At 38.3% G+C, this 27,962-nt stretch overlaps 1 protein-coding gene across 2 annotated transcripts; it reads right to left on the reverse strand.

Annotated features, from left to right (window-relative positions):
* On the reverse strand, window positions 1-27,436 carry LOC128258825 (uncharacterized). Of its 2 annotated transcripts, XM_052990727.1 has the most exons (7): window positions 26,654-27,436; window positions 20,486-22,005; window positions 3,243-3,361; window positions 3,045-3,182; window positions 1,924-2,515; window positions 348-1,324; window positions 1-285 (listed from the first exon to the last, which is right to left on the reverse strand). In XM_052990727.1, the coding sequence occupies exons 2-7, from the start codon at window positions 21,651-21,653 to the stop codon at window positions 31-33; spliced, it is 3,249 nt and encodes a 1,082-aa protein (XP_052846687.1). In that variant the 5' UTR covers window positions 21,654-22,005; window positions 26,654-27,436; the 3' UTR covers window positions 1-30. The 2 variants fall into 2 exon arrangements, with proteins under 2 accessions (XP_052846687.1, XP_052846686.1); XM_052990726.1 differs by lacking the exon at window positions 26,654-27,436 and having other exon boundaries at window positions 20,486-22,037.
* Between the last annotated feature and the right edge of the window lie 526 nt (window positions 27,437-27,962).

Consider the following 27,962-nt stretch of genomic DNA (forward strand, 5'->3'; position numbering starts at 1 on the left):
TTTTAATTTTAGGATATTCATCTAGGCGTTCTAGAGGAGCAGCTCCTCATCCGTGTGCGGCTCGTTTCCGGTTTCCGCAAATAGGCAACATTCATCGGAGCCGGATGAGGCCGCTTCCTGCTCCTCGCAGTCGAGATCGAGACGATGTGCCTGCTGCGGCGACTGTGCTGCCTGCTGGTGGTGGTGCGCCGGCTGTTGTGGGTGGCTAAGGTCGTGCAGCCAGTCCAGCGTCTTGTCAATGGCACGCAGCCGCTTTTCCAGCGAGGTTGTGGCCAATATGTCCACCTGGTGACGTAAATTCCGTTATTAACAAGTGCTCAAACATACTTAAACTATGGCAAACCCACCTTAAGCTGCTGCGAGAGGGGCAGTAGAGCTATGACCCACCAAGCCCACGCCGGTCCGTCGCTGATCAGTTCCCAGTTCGGCTCCAGTGGCGGCATCTGGCCATAGCTCTGCAGGATCTCGTGCTTCTGCTCCGTACTCAGGCTCTCGAACCAGCCGCTGGCCTTGGCCAGAACCACACCCTGCATTCCAGCCAGAATCTTCACCTGCTCCTCGGCAATGGGCTCGTCGCAGATGTACTCCACCTTGGCCGTCTCATAGCCATCCTTCTCGTTGCGCGCCAGGATCTTGAAGCGCTTGCAGCCGATCGTGCTGAGGATCGAGCAGCCGTCGCCCAGCTGAACGCAGTCGCGGATGTCCAGGATGGTGCCCACATCGTAGTACCGCGACTTCCCGCCATTGGGCTGCACTATGCCGAAGGTCTTGTCCCCCGATTTAACGGCTCGCCGGACCATCAGACGGTAGCGGGGCTCGCATACAAACAGGGGACACGGCACCGCTGGAAAGGCTGCTGTGCAGATGAACACGGGCACGGAGGGCTCCTGGTCGATCTCCTGGCGGAAACGCGCCTCGTAGTGGTCTGGAATGAATCGTTTCATTGCGGCTTCTAGGAACTTCGTCACTGGCCGCTTGGCCAGCGCGAAAGGAACTGGCGAGGATGGGCCCGGATGCAGGTGGTTCTGATTTTGATTCGGATTCGGATTCTGACTGGCACTTGCACTTGCACTGGCACTGGCACTGGCACTGGCACTGGCACTGGCATTGACATTGAACTCCACAAGTGGTGACATGCACAATGGACACGGGGAGTTGTAATCCATGCAACGATCCAAGCATACCAGGCAGTACGTGTGTCCGCACGGGGTCACCACCGGTTTCCACAGTGTCCGGCTACACACCACGCAGTCAAAGTCGCTGGCGTCGATCAGCTGCCCGGCCACTGAGCTGACCGCCAGCGCTGGAGCCGATCCGTCCAGTTCTGAAAGGAAAAAATGCGTATTAATTGCCTTTTCATAGTCGAAAAAGTTTGGTTAAAAGAGAATTTGGGACATCTTGCCATTTCCCCTTAAGGCTTAACTTATTCAAGTACATCTACATTTTTAATTTGTATCTACAAGCTTTTCTTCCTTGACATCGAATTGTTGCAAATTAAATTCTGCTTCTGCTTAAGCGTGACTATAAATGATGATGATAATGATGTTAATAAAGATGTTGATGATTGTAATAAACGCAGAAATCACATATATTATAACAAATCAAATTTATTTCCTTTAACGAATTCCTAAATAAATAGTTATAGCTCTAGCATTTTTATTAGCGAACCAATTCTTATGACACGTATGGGAAATCTAAAGAACTTTCCATTTCTAGTTAATCGAGCTATTAATCGCCCAAGAACTGGAGAAAAAAACAAAGTAGGGTTGAAGAAAGCGAAAAAACTTAAAACACACTTTAAAAAAAAATTATATCATACAAAAAATCTTGAATCAGAGAGTCCAGCTGTACCTGAAACTCAAAGTTTGATTTTGACGACTTAATAGTGTAATCTTATCAGTTTAGACATTCCAGGTTACTCACTTCTCAGTCGCTGCAGTTCCTGCTGCGTTCGCTCCAAAACACCGGCGAATAGTCGACTGCACCGCTGACTTTCGCCAGCTGCCCCGTCCTGATCCGCGTCCTCCTCCCCGACGACCTTGCCACCCAGTGGCTCCATGACCGCTGACCATTTCCGCTTGCAGTGCTTCCGGTTCGCATGACGACGTGGCTGCAGATCGAACTGCTTCTGGTCGAAGACGTGCCGCTGATGGCGATGGTGATCCATAAAGTCCAGGGCACTGGGAAACAGGAAATCTCCGTCCAGATGCAGGGATCCCGGCTCCCCGCCGTCCACCTCCACGTCCACCTCCTCCTCCATATCATCCCCGGCCATTATGTAGTTGTCGTAATGCCCAAACTCATCTTCCACGTCATCCAGGTGGACATGGTGATGGTGATGATGGTGGGGGTGGTGGTGCTGCTGTTTCCTGCGCCTCCTCACCTGCTCCCAAAGCAGGGGATAGGGTGCTCGAGAGGTGGCAAAGCTGCGGTTCTGCGGCTGGAAAACAGGGGGTGTTGCGGTACTGATCGAAAATCGATTTTTGGGCATTTGGGCCAGGAGACGTTGGAGAATCTGTGGATTGGAAGTTATGATAAATATAAGTTATTATAAAATCGGTAAAAAAAAATATGCACAAGATAGATTGTTCTTTGCTTCATAATGCTTTAATATTTTTAAAACTTATATGATTTTCCTAATTATTACTTATAAGCTTTAGACGTAATTACAGAAAGTTCATTACATTCTTTTATTGGGCGAATTAATAACGCCTGTGGTCGATTTTCGTATTTTTAAATTTTTGAATTATTTTTTTTAAAATTCGTAAAGATGTATACATTTTATTTATGATATAAAGCTTAACCTCAAAAAAAAGTTTATAATGTTAGATGTCTTTTCTTTTAGTTTAGTTCTTAAGTGAAGCGATTTTAAATAATGTCTAGACTACCACAAATTTGACATCGTAATAAATTTAATTTACTTATTTTATATTCTTGAAGCTTTGGCAAACAAAAATGTAAGCATTAAATTGTTATTACATCTACATCAGTCAGGCATAAATCTCGCAGCATTGCAATTAATTTAATATCTTATTTTTGCCTACCTTGGCGAGATCATGCTGAAATATTTCCGAGTTGCTGAGATTTGTATTCTTATCAAGGCAGATGGCCAAAAAGCCGTTGTACAAAGCCTCCTCTAGTCGACCCAGACCGCTCAAGGCCAAAGCTCTCAAATAGTGGGCCTGAAAAATTAAATATATTTGATTAATTATTTATTTTTGACGATCAAATTTCAAACTCACTTTTGGTGACGTACAGCGCGTTCTTAGGGCATTCTCGATATCCGCTAGAGAACTTTGAAAATGGTTCAATTTTAGGAGAACTTCAGCACGCAGGCAGAGACTCTTGAAATTCGCTGGAGCTAAAAAACATCAAACAAATAGAAAACATTTGAGAACGGTTCAAGGGTTGTAAATCAAGTAAAGTCCTCAATGAATGTCATTTTTGGACTCAATGAAACTTGTCAGCTTTAAAGGCTTTTCGGCGTGCGGCCAAAACCATTACGTTTGCTAATATTCTAGATATATGCATGTAACGTCTAAAGACGTGTAAATAGAATCTATATCTTGGGTGATGGGGCAAGTATTCAACACGCGCAAATATTTGTCAAATTAGTATATTTTCGTATAAAAATAAAAAAACAGATATATATTTTGACAACTGCTAAAAGAGGCGCCACTTAACATCTATATTAATTTGGTCAAATATAAAAATATTAACAATAAGTTCTTTACATTCAATATATTTTCTGGACTTCCAAGATTGTGAAAGTTTTATAAATCATATCGATTGCTAAATACATACTAACTATTGTTTCTTAGTTAAGTGCTCCATTCCAAGAGAAAAGAGGTCCTCCACCTAATTTCTTGCTTATCGATCGCGATAATCCTCAGGTAAATAAGTTATAAAAGAAGTAAAACAAAATAACATTGATTTAAAAGTCAAATTTGCAAAAAAATTTCCTTGATCATTTGGTTTTTAAAAACACCTCGATAAATATTTTACTTATGATAAATGATTGCTTAAAAACGCAAGCTTCGACCATCGGCAAATGCAATGTAAAAGTGAAATCAAGGTAGACAGCAACAGCAGAGCGCGAAACACCTAGAATAGAAAGTCATTGCAGTGCCTAGGTCATGCATTTCCCACCACACCTGCTCTCCTGCCCCTTTCCACCCCCCATTATCACCCCTTGCTACGTCACGTAGGCCACTTGTAGACAATGTTGCCAAGCCGCCAGCAACATGAAATAATGCAAAATCCTAAGAGAAATTAAGAGAACTTTTTGAAAAATTAACAGCGCAGATTTCTGTTGAATTTGAATTTCTCCCTGTTAGTTGTTTTCTCTTAATATTTTACTCTTTCCCTGTTAAATTCAAAGAGATTAAAACTGTAAAACAGACGCGCGCAGCTGTTGTTAGGACGGAAAACGCGATTATGTTATGTTATGTTATGTAGCCTTACATTACGCAACATTAGCGCAACAACAAATTGATAATAAAAACAACAAGAACAACATTAGCAATTTAGTGTAAGACTCTAATAACCGTTTTTGGTGTTATTGCAATCATTACACTAATTTTCTCATACATAAATGCGTAAATAACATCTATATCAAACGAGATATTAATTACTTGCAAGCTTATATTATAATAAAAAAAAATGTAGGAATTTAATATAAGATATTTTCCTTCTTTGTTTTTTTACTATACATTTTCATACTTAATATTAATTTTGGGTTATAAGTTTGCATATTTCCCGCATATTATAAAACATCCGATTAACACCACATTGTTGTTGATTATGTAAAAAGCTAGTCAATATTTCTTGTTTACTTCGTTATGCCCATTTTATGGCTTTGCCGTTGGGGTGTCAAATGAATTCTAAATTTAAAATTCCAGTGATAGGGGTTTGTTTGCAAGATAACGCCTATAGATTGGATTTGCGGCTAAGCGTTATGTGAATGAAGGTGCCAAAACATAACGGGACTTTACTGCGCCCTGCCAGATAACGGGCAGAATGTTATTTAACTGTTTACCCTTCTAACGTTTTTTAAACTGTTTTTTTTTGCGTGAGATAAGATGGGCTTTTTTTTATACTTTGACAGATTTGCAATATCTTTAAGTGAATAACAAAGCGAATTTAGGATATTTTGAGAATATATTTAAACAAAACTTTTACATAAAACCAATGTTAACTATTTTAAAGTTAAATGAATTATATGTTTTATTAATTTGGTCGTTAAAAGTTACAAAATAGATGCAATCCACTTTTTTAAGTAAACCAGATTTGATTCTTACATTTTAATAAAAGCATATATAAATCTATAAAAAGAATTATCTTAAGTATACAACTGTTGTGATATTTCCGTAAAATTTTTACACGTTTTTCACTTTAAAAGTGGTTTCCCTGCTTGTTATGCAATATTCTCGTACGATCTCCTTTCCGTTCACTCCGCCACATCACTTGTTCCCAAGTCCAGAGCCATAACTATATGTATTATGCATACTAATTATATTTATTTCTACATTATATCACGCTGAAGGCGGCCACGTTCTCGGTGACCAGCTACTTCCCGTTCGATCTGCGACTATATGTGTGCGTATCCATCAGATACTTCTACTTACAACCGCATCGAGTGGGTAAAAAAAAAACACGAATTCAATTAAAATGCAAAGCCAAACGCTGACGGGCTGCTGCCGTTGTTGTGGTGGCCGTTTGTTTTTGCTTTTGCCACTGCTACCAATTTGCACTTATTAGAGAATTTTACGCTCTACGTCCGCCCCAGCCGCGTCCGCCTTTTCAGCCCCGCCCCCAAAGATGTAGCAACATCTTCCACGCGGGGCCAAGTTTCCGTTACGCTGCAGACAATTTAAGCCCAACTGTTGATAAATTGCATTTGGCTTCAGATATGACTTTGATCATATGTGTGCAATTTATATATTTTTTTTGCATACACTCGATAAAAAAGCTTTCTATTAAGACTATAGAAAAATTGTTAGGTTGCACAAAACAAATTCTTTAAATTAAATGAAGAAATTTTTTAAACTTTTCAATTACAAAATGAGAAATATGACCAATGTTTCCAAGATATTATCTGATAACATCTGCCATACTTAATACCAAAACTTTTTCTTACTATTTTAAATATTCTATATGGTAAATCTCGCATTTTAACATTCATATTTTTCATTAACTCATTTTTACAATTTTTAATCTTTTTTTCGGATTTTTAGATTATAAAATTTAAGTCTCATATTTTCTTTCCCTGTATCTATATCATTTTCGTGCCAGCGTGTGTCTTTTTTGGCGTGTGTATACACTCAAAATCAGATTTCGTCACGTACATTAAAAATCGTTTGCAAAATTCCCACCACAGCAGAAAAAAATTGCAATGAATATTGAGGATAGAAGCGAATTTTCCTTGGCGGTTGACAGACGGCATTGGCATGGATTGCATAACGAATTCAGAAATCTTAGAATTTTGATTTCCGCATAAAGACAGCATCAGAGATATAAAGACAAAGGCATTTCTAGCGCAAGCCGTTGAATCATTTGATTTATTTATTTTTAAATGCCAAGCAACAAAGTGCCAAGTAGCGAGCAAAGAATGCATGCTCCTCCCTAGTTCTTTAATTCAATTGTGCTTAAAAGTCGTTAAACAATTTGCTAAAAATAAATACGTTGCGTATACGCCACATAGGTCCGAGCTGTGATTGTTCGCATATGAACACCACACACACTCACTGGATTATTATGCAAAGGAAAATATATAAGTGGAGGGGGCACATCGCTGGAGGGGGTGGCAAAAAACTGACCTAAATATTAAATGAATGCCCATAAAACTGCGCCAACTGAAATGGGAAACGAGCGGCCATAAACGAGCGGCAAAAAGATGGCAAACTTTATGCGACACCCCTCAGTTCTCAGCGCCGAAACGGAATCCAAACCCGTAGGGAAATTGACCGTTTTTGATGTCTATGATGGGGGATAACTGGAGCGGAGCAAATAAATGCAAAGAGACCCAGACCCCCTTGGCTAACACTCTATTTGCTCGCATAAAATATGACCATTATGCAGATGAAGCTAATTGTGCGGACTTAAGTTTATGACCCTCGTAAAGTTACTGCGCTCGATGTAAAAGCGAAATAATAATATGAGAATTTTGGGAAATGCCAGCAGTTAAATGGGAAAGAATGAAGGAAAGGAAATATCCAGTTAAAGCCAAATATTTCCTTCCTTCCTATATAAGGCCCTAAATAAAATGCAATGTTTCGCCTATATGTTCATTTAATGTTAATTTATTTTTCTTATATATTGTTCTTACTCAACTGCTAGAAATCTTTGTTAATTAAATACCTTATCTAATTAACTTTAAATCCCCCTAGACCTATTAATATTCGAAAAAAGTATCTTTTGATTTCCTTGTTAAACTCAAATTTGTCGAAAATTTCGCATTTCTAGACAGATTTATTGCATTAAAAATCGTCATCCATTTCCCTGCTTAATTTGCCTTTACAATTGTCTTTATGAATGAATGATTACTTGTGTACTTTTGATGCTGTTGACGGAAATGTAAATTGCTTAAAAATAATTTAAACCAAATAATAATTATTCACTTTCAGGAAGTGTAGGCAGACGCTTTGTTTTCACTACTTAGCATTTAGCCTTTGGTTATTCAGCGTTAAATCTGCGACAGATATTCTCATTGAAGAATTCTATAAAATTCATTTTTTTTTATGGTACATTTTTACGAGGCCATTTGAAAGACAATTGTTGTGTAAATTATTCGAATATATTGTTGTGAACATGAAAATTTGCCTCCATTTTTCCTATTTTGTTAAAAACCATACGTTGAGTTTTGCATTCAATTACTGTGCTTGTTGAAGGTGCGGCACAGAAGTCGCATGCGTTATTAAACAAATTAAACAGAATAAAACGATTTGTACGTATGCATTTTGAGTGAGTCGAAACTAAGACACATATGTTGTAATCTAAACCAGCAATTTAATTAATGCTTTTAATTAGTTTGTGTTTTCCCATCTTTTAGTGTTTCATGTGGGCGTTTTCGAATAACTCTCTGAATTGTCAACCCCCAAAAAGCATATACAACTGGTAGGAATTTTGTTTGCAGTTTGTTTTCCGTTTTTGTTTGGTTTTTTTTTTTGGTGAAACCCAACCGACTGTGAAGATTTTTGTTCTTGCTGCTGTGGTGCGGGTTACATCTGGGAAATATTGCTATGCGTTGTCGCATAAATTTTTGGCCCTGGAAAACAAAACGCAAAAAAATCCGAAAACAAGAAAAAAGACGAGTACGCAAACATCAAATGTCGAAGTTCAGACTGAGCCAAGGCCAAAATGCCCCAATGGTGATGATGATGCTGACAATTATTTAGAAAAGCAAGCTAAAAGGTCGTACAGATTGAAAGTGAACTGGGAGTATTTGGGCAAAGCTGGAGCGTAAAAAATTCAAGGGTAATTGAACCCAATTTTTACGCAATTGCGACTCAAAATGTTCGTTGAAGTTGGCGTCATTTTTGAGATGACGTTTCTTGAGTCCCCAACAGAAATCATAGTTCACATTACTTTAAAAACAAGAAAGGAAGCAAACTTCGGCAAGCCGAAGTTCATATACCCTTGCAGCTATTGCAAAAATTAAATATTCTTGAAAACATTAAAATTATGATTAACATGCATTTATGTTTAAAAACATTGAAGCTATGATGATTTGCAGCTTAATTATTAGATGGTTATTTTATATATTAGCTATATGATATAATCGCCCGATTTCGATGAAATTTAAACCGAATTTCTAAAATGTTTATCCATTACTATATGTCGAAGAACTAAAAAAAAATGTAAAACAGCAAAGTTATAATTTTTTTTCATTTATTTTTCCGATTGTTCCTGTGGGAGCTATATGCTTTAGTCGTCCGATCCGGCTCGTTCCGACTTATATACTACCTGCAATAGAAAGACAACTTTTGGGAAAGTTTCATGTAGATAGCTTTTAAACTGAGGGACTAGTTTGCGTAGAAACGGACGGACAGACGGACGGACGGACATGGCTAGATCGACTCTCCTATTGATGCTGATCAAGAATATATATACTTTATAGAGTCGGAAACGTCTCCTTCACTGCGTTGCAAACTTTTGACTGAATACATATACAAGTATTCAAGGTAAAGCAGCGGGAGAATGGGAGATTCAGCGAAGTGAACTTCATTTCCAAGTCTTATATAATCCCTCAACTTTGTATTTTCGTTGTGACTCAGCCAAGCGCAACCTTCAGGCAAAGTGGAGCAAAACAAAAAAAAACACCGACATACCCGAAAAATTGTTGTACAAATCGCAAGCACGCAAATAAAATCAAATACGAATTTCATTCAGGCAAGACAAAAAACATTCCTTCGATATTGTGTGAAACGCAAAATATTTTTATATTGTTGTTTTGCTGTTTTTCTTGTAATGCCAAGGCATTCATGAATTTTATGAACCGCACAAGTAATATTTGAAAATGTTTAACCGAAACGGCAGCAACAATTTCAAGCGCTTCAATGAGCAGCAACTCGTTGCGCGGGCTGAAGGTCAACTGGTGACCAAGATTGTTGGACAGAGGTGGAAATTCTGGTCGTTGTGGGGGCCAAACAAGTGCGGAAGTCTCAAATTATATGGGGCGTAAGATATAAAGAAGTTTTTTTTATATACAAGTATTTCTTATTTATTTTTTTATGGCCTTTTCTGTTGATTGTCTGTTAAGTCAGGCGGCTTATGCAACGAAGGTTTGAGGTAAACAAATTACAAATTCGAAACGGAAGGCCAACAACTTCAAAGAATATTTCCGCTTTGTAGTAACTTTTAGAGAAAGAATCCTAATTAATTGTTAATTTCTTAAAGCCTTAGTTGGTCAGATATTTTTGTTGCTTATTTTAATACACATAATGTTGATATACTACCATTTATGTTTCAGAGAGCTGGTAATAAAACAAGTTTATGAAAAAATATATCATTTGGCCTTAGTGCCAGTCGATAAATGAAGCCAACCCCCTTTCCCCCATCTCCCAGACCACTTACAAAGCTCACTGCCCATCATTTCCTACCATATGTTGGCTCTAAAAGTGTCCGCCTTGCTGGGCCATATGTTGGCCCCTCCCAGATGTCATTTGATAAATGTTCTGCTCACCCACGTCCATGTCCCCACATCCGTTGTCACACGCGCCTCTGACGCGCAGTTAATTGATTTCCCAGGCAGCAGGGCAGGTCGGGAAAAACAAAAACTCAACTCTCGGCTGACCTGACCACCTGACGCCAAAGCAAAACTACGGATAGGCCTAAAACACACAGGTTGAAACCGAACACCAAAAACCATCAAAATGCATTACATTTTGGGGTGGCTGAGTGATGGGGTGGTGACAGCGTATGGCAATAATCCACTTAAAAGTCATTTTAGGGTAGCTAATAGACTGGAGAAAATTGGGAACATAGTTGGTTAAAAATCACAAATTTTGAGGTAAAGTTAAAGTTTTTATTATTAAAATTAGCTTAGACAAAAAAAAAAAATTTTTAAATATATATTCATAAAAATGTTTAAGTCTTATAGTACAGAAAAAACTATTTTTTTTAGGTTGGTAAAATTGGAATGTTTTCTTCAACGTTTTCTTCTTAAACAATTATTATTTTAAATTAGATTGAGAGCCATTTAATATAGGTCTTGTTTTGAAGGAGTGACCACCCCTTTATTTTCCAGATCTATTTTCGTATATTTTCCCCCCTATCCCATGGCTATTTCGGACCGCTTTTCACTTATGTAATCGACACAGACGCCAATCAGCCCCTAAACGCAGTTCGATAAGCAGACAGAGGAGAAGAAAAAAAAAACAACGAACGTAACCGGCTTTTTTATGCAAAGCTGCCAAAAATATGAGTAAAGTCATGTAAGTTGAGAGGGGGCGGAGGGTATTGGCTGTGGCTTAGGCATTGCGTGAGCTGAAGCTTGTGCAATCCGCAAAAAGTAAGAGAGAGATGTGGTGGCAGAAAGAGCCAAAAGGCCAATGAGCAACAGTTTTTTTTTTGGTATGGGGCCAAAAGAGGCACTAAACATAGCTAAGAGCTGGAAAAAAAAACAAGAGAAATAAAGGAGAGACGGCGCAAGCTTGGCTTGTGTCAACTTTTTGACAGCTGGCGCTCTTTCTCCGGGACTTTTGGCCAACTCTCCCACTCTCTTTTGGCCATCTGCAAAGTCGAAAAAGTATGTCAAAGTCAAATGCGCGACGTCGAAGTCGACGTCACTTTTATTATGTTTGTTTGGTAAGTGGAGCTCTTTTTTTCTGTTTTTTTTTTTGTTGTATTTTATTTTACTTTTTTTTGGGTTATGTAAGGCCCAGCGGCCAACTGTTGTTGGTTACGTTAAGCTCCAGGCCCAAGATTTGCCTCAGTTTCCCCCGTTTTCTTGTGTTTGTCGTGGTCGCCTTGGTCTTTTGTCTTTTTCACGCTTAGTCTGCTGCCCCGCCCCCTCTGGCTACCCCGCCCCCAAAACCCATTGTTGCTCATTTGTTTGTTGCCAATTTCAACGCTTTTCGGCTGGTTGTTGCCGTGTGGAAATTAAATCGTGATTTGTAAATGCTCTCAAATTTTCGTCTCGCTTTTAATTTTTTTTCGTTTTTTTTTTTTTGCCTGCCGCAACAGAGGATTTTGCAATTTTGTAATAAGTTTTTTCTTCTCTCCTTTCGGCGATTAAATAATCAACGGTGTGTGGCAACTATTACAATGGGAGGTTTTTGAAAGTTGTTTGTGGGAATCTGGGTCATTCTGAGCAATCCGTAAATGTCAAAAAACTTTTTAAGGAGATCCTCAAATATTTTGTAGTCTTATCGAACAATTTCAAAATGTTTGTTAGCATTTTGAAGCCAATAGTTTGTCGGTGATCATTTTAACATCAATTGATTTGAAAAGTTTCAATCATACTCATTTTCTCCCTTTTTTGAATGGAATTGTTAGATTTTAATTTCAATAATTAACATTGATTAAAACATTTTCTAGAAATTTATCGCTATTAATTTGAGCAGATATATGAATAATAAGAAATTTTAATTACTATTGTTTATAAAACAGTTTACAGTTATGCAATCATTTTGCATCATTTACTTATAGTTGCCACTTGCACCTGGCTATAACGAATTTCCCCTCAAAGCATACGGTAATGCAAAAAGTTTCGCATGCTCATTTTTCCTTTTTTTTTGGAAGGAAACTTTTCATTCTGAAAAACGAGAACGGAAAGGTGCTAAGACATTTTAGTTTCAGCCAGGCTTGTTAATAAAAAAGTTCCAAATGCTTCTGACGGTCTGACCCAAATACCAGAAGTGTATGGTACCGTGTTGCCAAAGTAGAAAAGTTTGAGATTTATCATTAAGTGTAAACAGCTTTTGCTGGTTAAATGCTAATTGAAATCCTTTTTGCGGGCTAATCAAATCGAAAACAATTATGTCATCGTGCTGAACTTTGCTTTTTTAATTCCATTCTGCCTTCGTTCCGTCAATTAGTAAACACTCCCCTTAACTTGATGACGGTGTTGCCCAGTAATTGTTGCATAACTGCACTGCGCAAAAAAAAATTACGGTCAAAACTATATGTTTTGTTTAAACGAAACTGTAATATTTCAAACGATTTAAACAGGATTTTTCGTTTGGTGTGACAAAGTCCTGTTTATAAGAAACCATTAGTCTATAATAATTTCCAAATTCAAATATTGTTTTTCAACAGTTAAATCAATATTTTAAATAATGTGTATTTATTTTTTATTTGCAATCCATACACTGGATAAAAGTCGGAGTAGTAAAAATAAATATCTGACTTTTGAATTCACAATTCTATATTAATTAATAAATTAAATATTAAATCATAAGAATAAATACAATACATTTAAAATAGTTCTTATATGATGTAAATGAATTTTAAATGAATTATATTTCTTGTTTCTCTGCACTTATTATTATAAAATATTAATTGGTTTTGAGTAAATGAATTACTTACAGCCTCTTGTAAAATTTAATTTCATTATCAAACAAGTTTTTTATTTTATTTACTTGTTAGTGATCGGCAAATCTTTTGAAATCTCTGTGTACTTCAAGTGGTCTTTTGGCGAAGTCACGCCCCCTGGATATTGTTTTGTGGATTTTATTCGCTGTGCGGAAAATGTCAGGCTGATGTAATTTTCGATAGATTGATTAGGATAAAAGGTTAAGGGTGTGAGGGAGAGGGTGGGGGTGGGGGTAAGGGTGAGGGCTGGCGCGAGGATGCCTGCTGTTGTTGTTGCCTGGGGCAACAATTTACCTGTGGAATGATGTCTGGGCCCGTGTCTATTACTCAATAGTCTAACAAATTATTGCTAGCAGTTTTGCTGATTGCTGATTGTGGACAGCTATTGTTGCTATTGTTGTTGGGCAATGCGATAAAGCGCAACACGAGCGACAACAGCAGCAACAACAGCGGCAACAACAGCGGCTACAACAGCGGCAACCCAGCAGCAACAACTTTGCCTACGTTCTATGACATAACTGTAATTCAAACGAGTCAGAGAGCAACCGCGGCTGTTGGCGTAAGAGACGGCAATAGGCCATTAGAAAGAGAGGGGGCGAGACAGCTTGTATAAGTGAGCGGGCGACTTACTTTTGATTTTGCTATAGCAATAGCTATAGCTATAGCTATAGCATTTGCTATTACTATTGCTATTGCAGCAGTCAATTGAGTAATCTCCCAGTTGATTTGTTGTTGCTGCTGCCCGCTCGCAAATGTTGAAAGTGAATTTGGCGAATCGTAATTCACAGTTTACAATAGAATATTACTTAATAGACAATCTGGCCAAAGCGTTTGTTTTTATGACTCACGCTTGCTGTTTTTTTGTCTATGTTTTTTTTCGCTGCTGTTGCAATTGCAGTTGGCCTCATTATGCAATTTACGGCAACAAGAAAATAACGAACGACAGGAGCAACAATTTGTTTTTTTTTGTAACCTATTTTTTTACATATTTTTGTTGTTGTTTTTTCAGAGTGAGAGGGCGAAATCTCAATTAGGAATATGTCTCAATATTTTTCTTGGAACTCGAGCCGAGTGTTTGCTTGTGAGCTGATTATTACATCATTCTGCTTGTCTTGGCAGAATTTGTGGGTGCAAAAATGGGAAAATGCGAGGGGGAGGCCTTTGCTTGCACTTAAATTTTCCTGGCATTGTTTGGCTTTAATGGAATGACAATATTATGAAACAATGAATAATTGATAAAGTTATTCAGTACATTAATTTCCATGCGGCTATAAAAGGTAATTTTGTTGTTGTCTCGAACAGAATGCTTTGCAAGTGTCAAATGTCATTTATATGGATGTGCATGTCGGCATTTCATAACCAACTAAATAACTGGGAATATGTTTATGGGTCATTAAAAGTTGTGAAATTAAAATGAAACTAATTTAATTTCTATTGAAATGACATACTTATTAAGAGTGGGACTTTTATAAGCTTTGTCTTTTTGTCAACCAATTTTATATTGTGTTTTATTGAAAGTTATTATATAACAATATATTTCTTGAAATAAACTTATAAATTAAGTAAACAGTTTTAAATTATTTTTTTTTTTACTTTTATTTCACTAGCTTTAAAAGGAAATCTAAAGAAGAAAACGTTTTTTATAGGATTGATTTTTTAATCATGAAATATTTTTAAATGTAAAAGGAAAAAAGTTTAAAATTTAAAAAAACACTGCAAAAATAAGTCTTATAATAAATGTGTTTAGGCTAAAACTAAATGATTAAGACTTTGAGATAAGTTTTTCCTCTGAAATACTTAAATCACTAATGTATATCTTACCAAGATCCAAAATGTATTTTGTTTCAGTTAAAAAAAAATTTAAAAGAGTTTTTTATATAATATATCTGCCGTAGTCTCAAGTTTGTTAACCACACTAACACCGATACACATATTTCACTAGGCCAACCTCGCCTACACCTAAAAACTTGTTCAGAGTCTTCGACTTCAAAGAGCCAGCGTAGAACCCACAAGGCAAACACCTCCCACTTCGTCTGATGGGTGAACTGAATTCCAGAAGTAAATACCGAAAACTTGACTTGAAATGGGAAAAGTTTGCATTTACTCGACCCGAACATTTTTAGGCCCAAAGCAAATGAATATTTGAGGCGAAAGCACAAACAATTCCTTTCGGGTTAGAATTCTCATTTGAAAGTCTTGTAAATTCTTTTTTAAAGTTTTGTTTTTTTGTTTACCTAGCTAGTGAAATGTGCGATGGCATTTTAGAAATGTGCGCCAGACTTGTCGTGGGGTGGGGGGCTATGTAGCGACGAGCATGCCAAAAAGTATCTATCAGATACGCGAGCACTGGGAATGCCGGCTATGCAACGCATGGCGTCAACGAAAGAGAAAGCACACGCAGAAAGAAATAAATCAAATCGCACATTCTTAATAATATCGCAAAAGGCAAGCAGAGAGCAGCGCCAAAAATTAACACAATCTTTTTGCTCGACTACATTCTAATGCTATTCTGTATCTGTATCTGAATCTGTGACGGCCATTGGCAACTGGCTTTCCCAAGGCCAGTTGAATTTTGTGGTCGTTAAACTCTCTCCCACTTTCTCCCCTGCTCTCCTGCCCCTCCTCCGAGTTCTTTGTTCACTTTCACGGAAAGAACTCAACAACCTCAAAATGCGCAATAATATTTGGCTGCCTGCACTTTGACTACACAGGAAAAATATGTTACGAACAAGGTATGACAATTAAATAATGAATTTTCCTACTAATAATATCGTTTAAACAAATAAATAAAAAACTCGTTTTTTAGCTACGTTGAGATGTATGGAACATCTAAAAACAAAAAAATTACTTAAGGACTTATTTAATATATTTTAAATAAACGAAATATTCAAGAAAATTAACATTACAGAAGATTTATTAGTTTATTTAGATTCTGCAAGTTTATCATGAAAACAAATTTTCCAGAAATGAGTTATAAAATACGACCGTTCTAAATTTTCTGTCGGTGTACACAAAAAATCAGAAGCACTGTTTCCAGCTCTTGTTTGGCTAATTAAAAAATGTTAGCTGCCACAAAAAAAGGAAGAAATCAAAAGCACAGTCAGAAATGGCTAAAAACAAATGTTAATGAGTGCAGTCACTCTGAATGATTGCAAAAAGCGAGGGGCTAGAGGGTAGCTTTTAAAAATAGGGGAATGACGACAATGAGGGCGGGCAAATGTTTTATAGCACTAGTACTCAACCTCAGGCAGAACAAAGCTAACAAGATCAAGGCGCTCTTCAAACAATAACCACAAATCGTACACATATAAATACCCGTGCACAGTATTAATGGTCTGGCTTTATCAGGTGAATAGGGTGTGCAGGCACCGTGGTGCGATAAGCGTCACGTATTAATCACATGAATGGATATATATTATTCACCCAATTCGTTCCCCCATCATGGCCACATCGCATCAGACAAGTCCAGCGGGGTGTGCCATATTTGGGTTATAGTCTGATAGTCGCGAACAAAGGGGAAGTGGTCTGAAGTTCAGGGTTCCGCCCTTGACTGGAAATTGCTTTAGTGTAACATGAGAAAGTGCAGTTCTTATCATAAACTGAGTCGAGAGAGATTGCTTTCTGCTGACCATAAGATTTATACGTTCTACCCTTTTATCTTAACTTTATTGTTTCGAATGCATAGACATTGAAATAACATCAAATAAAATTCTGGGTTGTCAATGTGAAATAGACTTAAAATTACTCAATTCGAACTACTCTTTATCGAAAAGTCTATAAATAAAATCTTATTTTTATTTTTATACTCTTTTATCTAAATAAACGTAAAGTATCACGTCTATTATCAAAACTTTATAAGCTTGGTGCTTACCTAGCATACTATTATCACTTAATTCCAGCAATCACTAAAATCTGACACACATATAAAGCTCTATGATTAAGTCGCATTCCTAGAATTTGTTTGCCAGGAAATACTGTGGAAGTCAACGCCTTTAGGATATTACCAAGAAACTACAATTTAATTAAGCGCATAAATTGAAATAATTTCGCCAAGAAGTCGCCGTGCTCGTTAGTCCGAAATCAAATTTCACGAACCTCTAAAAAAAATTATTCGAAGCAAAATGGAAATCCAGCGGGCCATTAAAGTTAATGGAAATCGGTGGAAACAAGGGCGGAAAGGCCACGTGGCAAAAAAATAACGAAATTAATTGCATGCTTCGTGCTAAATTCTTTCATTCAAATAACGAACCCCGACTCGAAAAGAGACCATTAAATGCAGTCGGCTGGTCAGCCCGAAAACACGCTATATAATTATACGATTGGCCATATAATGTAAACCATATACATTTAATGCATACACATATACGTGTATTAGCGTATTAAATTAGAAGAAGTCAAAGGAAAAAAGCCTTGCATGACATGAAGGCATTTTCAATGCAATACTTGTGATGGAGCCCCAACCTTTTTCAAGTTTTTTGTTGCCTGCTATCCAAATGTGTATTCAGGCCAAGTCCTTGCGGCTCATTTAACAACTCTTTCCACTTTCCCAGTCTGTATTACCTTTTTTGTTAATTAATTTCTGTGTACTTGGCAAAAAAAAAGCAACTCCTGACGAGGTCAACGACTACATTACCAGCCTCGGGTCGTAAAAAGCCATACGTATACGTAAATTAAATTGTGCATGTCTGGCTCCGGACTAAACCTCATTTCAGGAGGACATTAAATTCCTGCAGGAGTTTGTGTGTGTGTGTGTGTGTGTGTGTGTGTGTGTGTGTGTGTGTGGGCAGAACACTAGAGTGGCACTTTGCTCTGACATCTTCATTGTCAAGTGGGGCACTTGGCTTGGTCCCACCCGGCGGATGTGTGATGTGATGTGTTGACTGTTTTCGGGCTTGGCTTCGACGAATCTTTGCTTAAACGCTTTATTTGGTCACTTAATTGGTTCAGATTTATTTTCCGTTTTCGTCTTCACAATTTGCATTTTCGTTAAATTCTTTTTATAACCGTGACTTGGCAGTTTGTTTATCAAAAGTGTTTACGTAAAGTTTTTTTTTCCTTTTTACTTCTGCTATTGCCCCCAAAAAAAAAATGTTGTGGGATTCTTTTTTTATCAGCAAGAGTCAATAACTGATTGTGGTGTCGAAAAAAAAAATAACGAAAAAGACAAAAAGCAAGTGAATTAGAACAAATACATTCGATTCTTAAAAATAGACCGACCAGACTTATTTTTCGTTGGGACTTTTAGCTTTGTTTACGTGTCGGTTGGAACTTTGCTGCTATTTCAATCCAGCATATAGATTCCCCATAGAGCCCATTCTTAATTATTACGCCTGGGGTAAACAAAGTCGTACGATGGATGCGTCAGCGCACAATTTGGTTAATCACAAACACGCTGCCAAAGTACACCTTGATAATGACAATTATGAAAGTATCACCTCTCTTCAGGTGGCCCGCCCACCTTGTGTGTGAGTTTGTCACGCACCAAAGGCGGAGAATCCACCGCCCACTTGCCAGCTTAATACCCAAGGAAAGGCCATACATTTTGATGCATTATAGTCCCCGGTAAAAGCGAATGAGGAGCCCAAACACTTTGATTCCCCCGAAAGGCACTTTTTTAGAAGGGGGACAAAAGAATAAGCTGTATATTCCATTTAATTTTATATGCCAGAGGTAAACAGAGAAAAATCAAATCGGATTTTCCGCTGACTGTCACCGGAGGAAATACCAGAATTGATTAGTAAACACCGAATTGAGTTAATTATGTTGACTAAAAAAAATCAATTACGTGGAAATTTGGATAAACTTAATGTTTTCATCACGAAATTATTAGAGTCGTATACAATCCTCAAAATTCAGGCAATAACATACGAATAGAAAAGAATTCCTAAAGAACGGATGTTGATATCTATAAATACGCAGAAAAACCTCAAAGTCGTTCAAAGAATTATGGAAATAATTAATTGCCAGCCAACAAACTTTTCCGATTTACGATCTGGTTAATTTTAGTTATGGTTTTCCATTTTTTCTCCCCACTTGCACCTAATTCTGTCCATCATTGCCATTGTTTTGCTTAAGCTGTCTCACCCTGCACAGCCCCTGTTCCAAGAAATAAAAAAGAACTCTTGTCGAGTCAAGTGTTTCTCGTCTGATGCCTTCTGTCTTTTGTTAATTTTTTTCCCCCGCTGCTCTAGTACTTGAAGCATTTTGTTTGATGGATTTCTAAGTGCGTAAATCGTTGTGATTTTTTTGCTTTATTTAAAAAAAAATAGGAAAAAACTATTTTCGTTGAGGCACCGAGAGAGCAACAACAAAATTGTCTCTGGGAAAATGAAAATGATTAATTAGCTGTTCTTGGTGGGTATTCTTGGTTTCAATATTTCTTTTGTGTGTCTCCTAAGTGAAGGGGAAAATCCTCGTGAGCTCAAGTGACTGACTCAGCGCCTCAATAATTCATTAAAAAAGAGCTTGCACGGAATTTTATTTCGGGTGCGGAAAGAGTTGAGCTGGCAGCGCGTGCCGCAGTTCACGTCTCCCATCAGATACAATTTGGGCCGCTCCCTCGGCCAAGGTTTATTTACTTTGAATTTGCTCTATACAAACGCTTTCACAATTGGGTCCATGGCCCGCCTATGCCAGTGCCATTTGTCGAGCTGAACACACACAATTAGAGTAACAAGTTGACATTCGTGGGAGGTAGTAATGGCGGCAATACGCACACGACGCATGGGTTTGGCGGGTTAAGTGTGGGCGGTTTGGCTGAGCAAAACTTGTTGCGTCGCCGTTGGGTTCCCCATTTCGCGTGACGTCAGCAAATGGGGTCTATTGAGCCTTGCCATTTTCGGCCCTGCCCTTTATTGATTTTTCAATTCCCCCCCACATTGCAGTCGATTCGCAAAGGATTGCTGCGGCACTGATAACAATTTCAAGGTGATTGGGGAACACAGTTCAAGGAAATAAGAAATATTCTTGGAAAACAAATATGTAATTTCTTAAGAGTAGCGAACAAAAATCTTGTTTTTTTTTTAACAATTAGCAAGAAATGTATTCCGGGAACTTAAAAGAAATGTGCTATGGTAACTTAAAAGAAGTTTCTAAGCTATTAATTTCCATACAATTTCAAAGTTATAAACCTAATTTAGCTAACTGACAGGTCCAGAAAACGGTCATAAAAAACTTTTAGCAAAGCCTTTTTTATTACCAAAAAATGTTGATAGTATTTTAAATCCATTTTTCGAACAAACAGCAAAACTTTGTTAAAGGCTGTATCAGTTAATTAAAAAAAGTGCTGACAAAAGTAACAAAAGATAAGGCTGACACCATATATACCATATATACAAGAAATTTAGGGTACTTTGAAAAATGTGTATACATAATTCCTTCTGTCAATTCAGCGGGACTTTATAAAAAGTTTTTCCCGACAATCCCAACAGTGATTAACGGTAAGACTCACCTTTCTCCAGGCTGGCATTGCAGAACTTAAGGGCGTCGTCGAGAAGGTTGAGGTGCATGCAGCTGCTGGCCTTCTCGCGGATCTTCTTGGACTGCAGATCCGGGCCCCACCACTTTTCCACCAACCGACGGACCAGAACGTCCGGCATGAACTTCATGGCCGATGAGCCACTGCCTCCTCCGTGAACAGAGGGATAGCCACTCAATCCCAAAGCAGCTGCCGCCGAGGTGGATGCCATGGTGGTGGTGGCCGTGGCCGTTGTGGATGCCACCGTGGTGGTGGTCACTGTCATGGGTGGTGCGGCCAAGCGATGGACACTGGACGCCAGTTGGACCCCATAGCCCACGTTGACGCTCATCAGGCTGAGGTTCGCGTTGTGATTGGAGGGTGACGTAAAAAAGCTGGATCCCGCACCACTTGCAGTGGTTGTGGTCAGGGCACAGCCCGGTGTACCTGGCGCACCTGGCGACGAGTAGGAGTCCTGGATGCGGGGAAATCGCACCTGGCAGATGTTGCACTGCGTGATCGTCTCACAGCACTGCCGGCAGAAGGTGTGGCCACAGTTGGTGGTCACCGGACAGCGCAGTATGTCGCCGCAAAGGGGGCACAACAGCGGATCGTACTCCTCCCAGTCCTGCAGCGGACTCGGCACTCTCAGTTCTCGCGTGGGCGAGTGGAGATCCAGGGGCGATGGACTGGATTCAGCCACTCCTCTCAGGAACTCCACCTGATCGGCCTGATTTTGTTTGCCCTGATGGTGATACCTCGACCAGGGCATCATGTCCAGTCTTTCCAATACTCTGGGGCTCTTCACAGTGGCGGGCGTGGCAATGCCGCCCATTTTCCGAATGTGAGAGGTCAGTGCGCTGGCCAGCGTATCTAGTTTGTCCAGCGGGACATGGCCGTCCAACAGCCTGCTGGCTATTAGTTCGTAGACATCGAAGGACTTTGAGAGGCTGCCCACCTTGGCAAAGGATTCGCCCAGCAAATAGGAGAGGTGCAGCGAGTTCTGGCTATCGTCGGGGGGCAGGTAACACACTGCCGCTGCAGGGCTGCTGGGCTGGAGGAGGTGTCCATGCTGATCCTGTTGCTCCTGGCGGAGCACCTTCATCGCACGCTTCTTGGCGCCCAGCGAGGGCTTCAAGCAGTAGCCCTGCGACAGAGGCATTTTCGCCTAATAAGCTATTAATTCGTGATCCCCGCGGCTAGTATTTGTATTATTTTCGTAGCTGCCTGCAGTCACGTATGCAACAGTCTGCGTTGCCCCGGGGTAAATCTATCTTGCAGATACAATATCTATATCTCACATCACTACACTTCACTTTCGTTCACTTGCACTTTGCGCACACAATAGCTTTTTAGATTTGTATTTGTATTTTTATTTTTATTTTTGCTTTAATTTTCATTTACTTATTTCCATTTTATTTGCCATCAATTAATCTTTTGCGTGCTCTGCTTTTGGCTGTTTTAGTTGAAGTGAAGAAGAAGTTTTGACAACAGCAGCAGCAAGGCATAGGCATCTGAAAAAAAACACAGAGAACAAAGAGAATATGAGTTGGATTCTGATTTTGATTCCGGGAGAAATTCACATACACATAGAGGAAATAAAGAGAGAGCGAGAAAGATAGGGGAGAATGTGAAGTAAGCGGAACAAGAAGAAGATAGGGGCTTTACGTAACGCTCAAAAAAAAAAATAGCAAAAATAACAAAAATAAAGCGAGCAGCCAAAGAAATAACTGATTCTCAGAGGCAGCTTTTGATGTTCTGCTTTTTTTTGTTTTATAATTCCAAACCCACACACATTTAAATCGGAGAGAGAGCCCTCGCTCTTCTGATATCCCGCGCTCTTTGATTGCTGGATGGCCGGAGCGAAGAAGAAGAACTGTATCTATTACTTAACCACTGGAGAATGTCAGATATCTCGCATACGAAATGCATTTCTCGCACCACCTCAAAAAGCGATGACGTGACATTTGTCGCCTTAGCACAAAGCTAATTGCCAGGCACAGCTCTTATATAAAATGGCTGGAAAAAACTGGAGGGTTCAATGAACTTTCTCAAATCCCCTAGAAGCCTTAGGAGAGCCTTTCAATTTCCACTGAGCCCGAACAAATAATATTACTATTTTATTGCCGTTAAGGTAGGGCATAGAATATAATCGCAACCAGACGGCGGCACATGCTATTACATAATATTATGAAAATTAACACTGAATCACTTAGAGCGAACTGACGCGGACGCTGGCTAAAGTAACGAAATCAAAACACAGATACTTTAATACTAATACCCAAACAAATACACTCGCTCTTAAATTCGCTCTTTAGTTCTCTTCGAGAACTCTGGCTAAATGTGTTTGTGAGACACGAAGCACAGGAGAGTCTGTTTTTGTTTTTGTTTGATTTTTGTTTTTTTTTATTTTTTTGTATTTTCGATTTTGCGCACGTTTTGCTTTTGACGTCGTTCGTATTGTATCTTTAAGATAAACAATGCCGGCATAACACACAGATACAAATACACGCCGCCAAACACACTCACACCTTTGGAGTTCGGTTTTGTCTTTGCCTTCGCATTCTGGTTTTGTTATGTAAACAATTTTTTGGTTGTCGTCCGCCGGCATCAAGATCTCTATGCTTTTATTTGCTTTTTTTTTTTTTTGTATAATTTGTTTACATTTGCAAAGGCAATCAAAGTGTGCCAAAATAAAATAAAACTACAAAATTTGCGGGCAAATGAAATTGTAGTTTTTCTTAGGAAAAATATAAACGCAAGCAGAGACTCGCTCACATTTTGATATCAGACAATTTTTGTTTTTGCATAAATCTCGTTGTTAAGTAATGCCGAAAATTCTTATAAGTTGGTAGTTAGCCAAGAAAATGAATTTATCAAGGGTGTGTTTATATGTCCCCAGATATACGATCTACATTAGACTTTTTGATCGAGTCGGCGACCCAAAAAATATAATAAAAGACGCATGTTATATTCGGAATAGAATTTCGGCTGCCACTTACATAAGACCTGGGGAAGTTTTGTGGGTTAGAATTATCAGTCTTTTGATTTTATTTTTTTTAATTTTAATTTACAATTATATACTATACTACATAGCTATTCCAATTATAAGAATTATGATATAGTCGGCAATAAATTATCTTAAATATATTTAAATCTTTTATTATTAAAACTTGTAAAAAAGTTGTTAAAATTAACTATTTATTTACCCTAACATTTTTTAAAAACCTTGTCTATGCCTGCTAAGTTAATCTCGATCTTTAATAACTCGAGAAAACGCACTATTTGTTGAGTTTAAGAATACCATCATCAAGCTTCGATTCGGGTCTGAATCAATATATATATACATATTTATATAAACAGTGAGGTAGTGTACGAGATTGCGATCGGGGGTTCCAGCTATGTCAGTTATCATTGTGAAACATTGTGCGAGGAAATAGTTGGTAAACAAGTTTTCAGGCACTCGATTCTAATTGTTCCTGTGGCCGTTGATAGTTTAGGTTTTGCTTTGCGTAAGTGAAAATTATGTATACGACTCATATAACTACTCGTGTATCCAACTGGAATCGTGTACGTATAGCCGTGGGCATTGCATAAGCCGCAGCCGATAAGCGTTCCTAAACGAACTGCAAATATGTGGAGCCCTGTTGTGTGAACACGCCCTCAGGGCAAATGCTCGTAGATTGCTTTATATTTTACCATATTATGCAATGTCAATCATGAGCGACGACTGACTGGCTTTTTATCAACAACGTCCATCGCCAGTTAGACAAAATGGCAGCGCTGACAATTTGATGATCGTTATAACAACCATTGTTGGTATTCTAAGTCAACTGAATGCAGGTATTGTTTGCTTTAAATCTGATAAGTAATTGTAAGCAAACGTTGATTGCAGTTGATAGAAGAACTAACAACACTAAATATATATTAATGAAGTGATGGTGAAAATAATTGTTTGCTATTTGATTTCTTCATCTGATTCAAATCGAAAGTTCTCTCAACTATTTTTTTGCTGAATTAGATTTAGCAAAAGTCTTTGTTAAAAAATCCATACTTAATCATAATGTAAGTAATTTAAATGTTTTTTTAAACTAAAGAAACATGAGTTTTTTACGTCAACCAATTGTTTTAGTTTAATTTTAGCTTATTACATTTTTTTCGAGTCAAGAGATACAAAATCCAAAATAATTACTAATTTAATAAAATGATCATGTGTATAATTAGATTATCGTTCTACACAAACGTTCTAAAGACATGTTATTCTTCAATCCACTGGGTTTCTGATAGAGTTCTTTAATCTTTAACACATCACCCCACTTAAGCAATACAGTTGCATAACAATGTGATTATGCTCCGATGGTAATTTTCCCCGTAATTATGAAATCAAACCCGTAGTTATGAAATCACATAAATTTTCATTGCCTTGATGTTGGCGTATTCGTTTTCGTATATTTTGATTTCTTCTTTGATATTTGTTTTATTGGTTTCTCATTTGTTTTTCGTTTTTTGCTTGGCTCACACGTTTTATGACATTATATTTGGACGGACGACAATGACGACGATGATAAACACTCGTAAAAATAGCCTAAAACTACAACAGAAACCAGGGTAAAGAATTTATTGAGGCAAGCCAATTAGTAACAACAATTTCTAGTTTGTGATTTTTCAGTTTTGATTTCACTCTGATTACACAAGAACCCACTTACTCGCTGACTAATTGGCCCTGTCCCTTTGGCCTTACATAATGTTAGTGCTTGATTTTGTTTATATAACAGCGATCTGTCTGGCTTCCTCGATATTCGACTCTGACTCATGACGAACCTTTTTACCCGATGACGTATGCAAATAGGTTTTTCCTCTTTCGAGCTAACCACTTTGTACCCCGCCAGCGCTATTCGTTTTGGGCCAAGTGGGCGAACTGACTGAACGGCGCGCTGTGTTGTTGTGGCTCGTTCATTGGCAGCAGCAAACGTCGCATAATAATACTTGTATATTGCGTGTCGTAACGCTAAACGACAACTGAGCGAGAGGGGGGCATACATGGGAGTAGCAGAAAAAGGGAAAAGGAGCCAAGTTAGCGGGTGGTGACCCTCGACAAATTTAGTAGATAATCTCAGATTGCAAACTGTGAACTAGAAAATTATGAAATCGATGAGAAATTCCCAGAGCCGATGGATACGTAATCATGTTTAAGTTCTTGGATCTTAAAAAAATGCACCACCTTCAAGAATTAACATTGTGTAATAATATTTTTATAAGGAATAGACTTAACCAGAGATGTAAAAAAAAAGTACTGAATGTAACTATTTTTCTTAATCATTTAATTACCTATTTCAAAAACATGTTCTTAACAAGTTATTTATATGTTGGGTGTAAAAAGTTTTGATGCATATATAGTGACCAATATTTTTGTAACGTTATGAACTTTTTTGGTTGTGTAATATTGTACTATAAAAGAAACTAATATACGTGTTATTTTAGGATTACGTTGAACTATTTTAAGTAAAATGTTGGTTAATTTGGCAATTAATAAATTTTCTGATATTTTTGTCCTTATATTACTTTAAGCACTTAAAGATAAAATTTGCGATACTATGGAGTGCATTAGAAAATTGCCTAATCGGCCTTAAAAGAAAAGTCCTTTGTGTGGCTGACTATCAGTGCAAAATTATCATGAAATCGGTTATATATTTTTTTTTCTGCGGAAGTTTTATCACACATTATATATAAATAATTATCAAATGCAGGGCGAATTCAATTGGCCACAGCCACAGAAGCAGAACGTCAACAAAACGGCGCAAAAAACGCTTAGTAATGCCTTTAAAAATATGGCAACACGTAAGAGCCATCTCCCCCCATTATCCGCGCAACCCCGTAACTGCACTCTTTGTTTTCACAATCAGCAGATAGCAAATGGAAAACAGTTTTTCCCCGACCAAAAGAAAGGGAGAGCGGGAAAACTAAGAGAAAGACTTTAATGTGCAAATCTTTGAAAATGCAACTTTGTTGAGCGTTCATTCACATTGGGCACACATACAAAGCCAAAACTTAACACACACTGATAAAAAGCATGCGTTGTGATGTCGTAACACACACTAAGAGTGAAAAAAGAGGCCCGAAAGAGAATAAAACACTTAAAGAGTGTGGGAAATTTTAATTTACCTGTCGGTGTTGAACCGCGCCTCCTTGTTTTTCCCCAAAAAGGGGTGGTTTTTTTTGCGGGGTGTGGGGGTGGGCTGTTGCTCAAGAATCACTCATACACACACTCACAATCACAAAACTCTCCCTCTTCTTCTTTCAATTTATTTAAAATTTGTTGTATATTTTTGTATTCATTTTTTTTTGTTGGCCAAAAATTTATAGCCACACGCGTGCGAAAAAACGAAATGGGGAATATATTTTCTCGTGTTATGTGTTGTTGTTTTCTTTATATATATATAAATTTTGTTTCGTTTTGTAAGAACTTGAAACGGCGCTTGTCCGTCGGCTTTACGTAACCCCGCCGCACACACGGGTTAATTTTTTTTTTTGTGAAAAGGGTGCGCGGCAATTTGGGGTGTGCTGCACTTGGACCCCCTTTAATATTTTGTGACTAATTTATTTATTTTACTTTTCTACACTGAGAAACACGCGAACGAGCGCCTTTATTTTATTTTATTTATTTCTTTGATTACGTTGGCGTTTGTTTTGTAATACGCTTACGTTACGCGACGAGCAAGAGAGAGGGAATGCACTGGGGTGAAAGAGACAGCGACGGTAGCGGCGGCAACGTTTTCGAGTGTTTTGGCGTTGATTTGCTTATGGGATGCGCTTCACTTTGTTGCTTTTTATTTGCCGTTTTTATTATTCTTTTTATTTTGTATATTTTTTGTATTACTTGGCCTTTTATTTGTGTTTTCTCTGGCTGTATTTCAAACGCCTCTCTGCTGTCTGAACCTCCCACGGCCGCTGTTCGACAGAAAATGAAAGGTTTGAAAAGCCAGTCGCTCGCTTGGAGCGCAAATGGGAGTTCTCTTTAGCGACCGAAGAGAGTGTGATATACTCGAATATTATGTCACTGGTGGCTGGTGCTCTTACGCCTCTGTTGCGTCATCAATTTCTGGGGCCACGTTCTCTTCGGACGGCAACTCTCGCGTGTTTTTTTGTTTTTTTTGAAAAATTTGCCGGCAAAACGTCAACTGTCAAAACAGGCGACGCTAACTTTAATGATGGGCACTCGGGGGTGAGGAGGGTGGCTTTAGCTATAGTTTTGAGGGTGGTGCGGGTGATGTGGGTGGTGCTAGTTTGCCAGTAGGCGTCATTTATCGTATGATGCGCATTTCCGGCGCCGCTCAACAGACAACAGCAATATAAGCACTAGCAACATCAATAATGACAAAAAGTACATACGATTTTCTATAAAAGACAGATATATTTTGAATTCAAATTTAACAGTTAAATATATTTTGTAAAAATACTTAAATGAATATAA

The sequence above is a fragment of the Drosophila gunungcola genome (genome assembly GCF_025200985.1).
Source record: "Drosophila gunungcola strain Sukarami chromosome 3L unlocalized genomic scaffold, Dgunungcola_SK_2 000003F, whole genome shotgun sequence".
Taxonomy (NCBI): domain Eukaryota; kingdom Metazoa; phylum Arthropoda; class Insecta; order Diptera; family Drosophilidae; genus Drosophila; species Drosophila gunungcola.

Bases quoted from the DNA above. Each gene is read 5' to 3' on its own strand.
- LOC128258825 (XM_052990727.1), bottom strand. From the start codon at position 21,653: ATGCCTCTGTCGCAGGGCTACTGCTTGAAGCCCTCGCTGGGCGCCAAG. The intron at 2,516-3,044 runs GTAGGCAAAAAT...TCCAATCCACAG, and splicing joins TTCAGCATGATCTCGCCAAG to ATTCTCCAACGTCTCCTGGC. The intron at 286-347 runs GTGGGTTTGCCA...TTACGTCACCAG, and splicing joins CCCTCTCGCAGCAGCTTAAG to GTGGACATATTGGCCACAAC.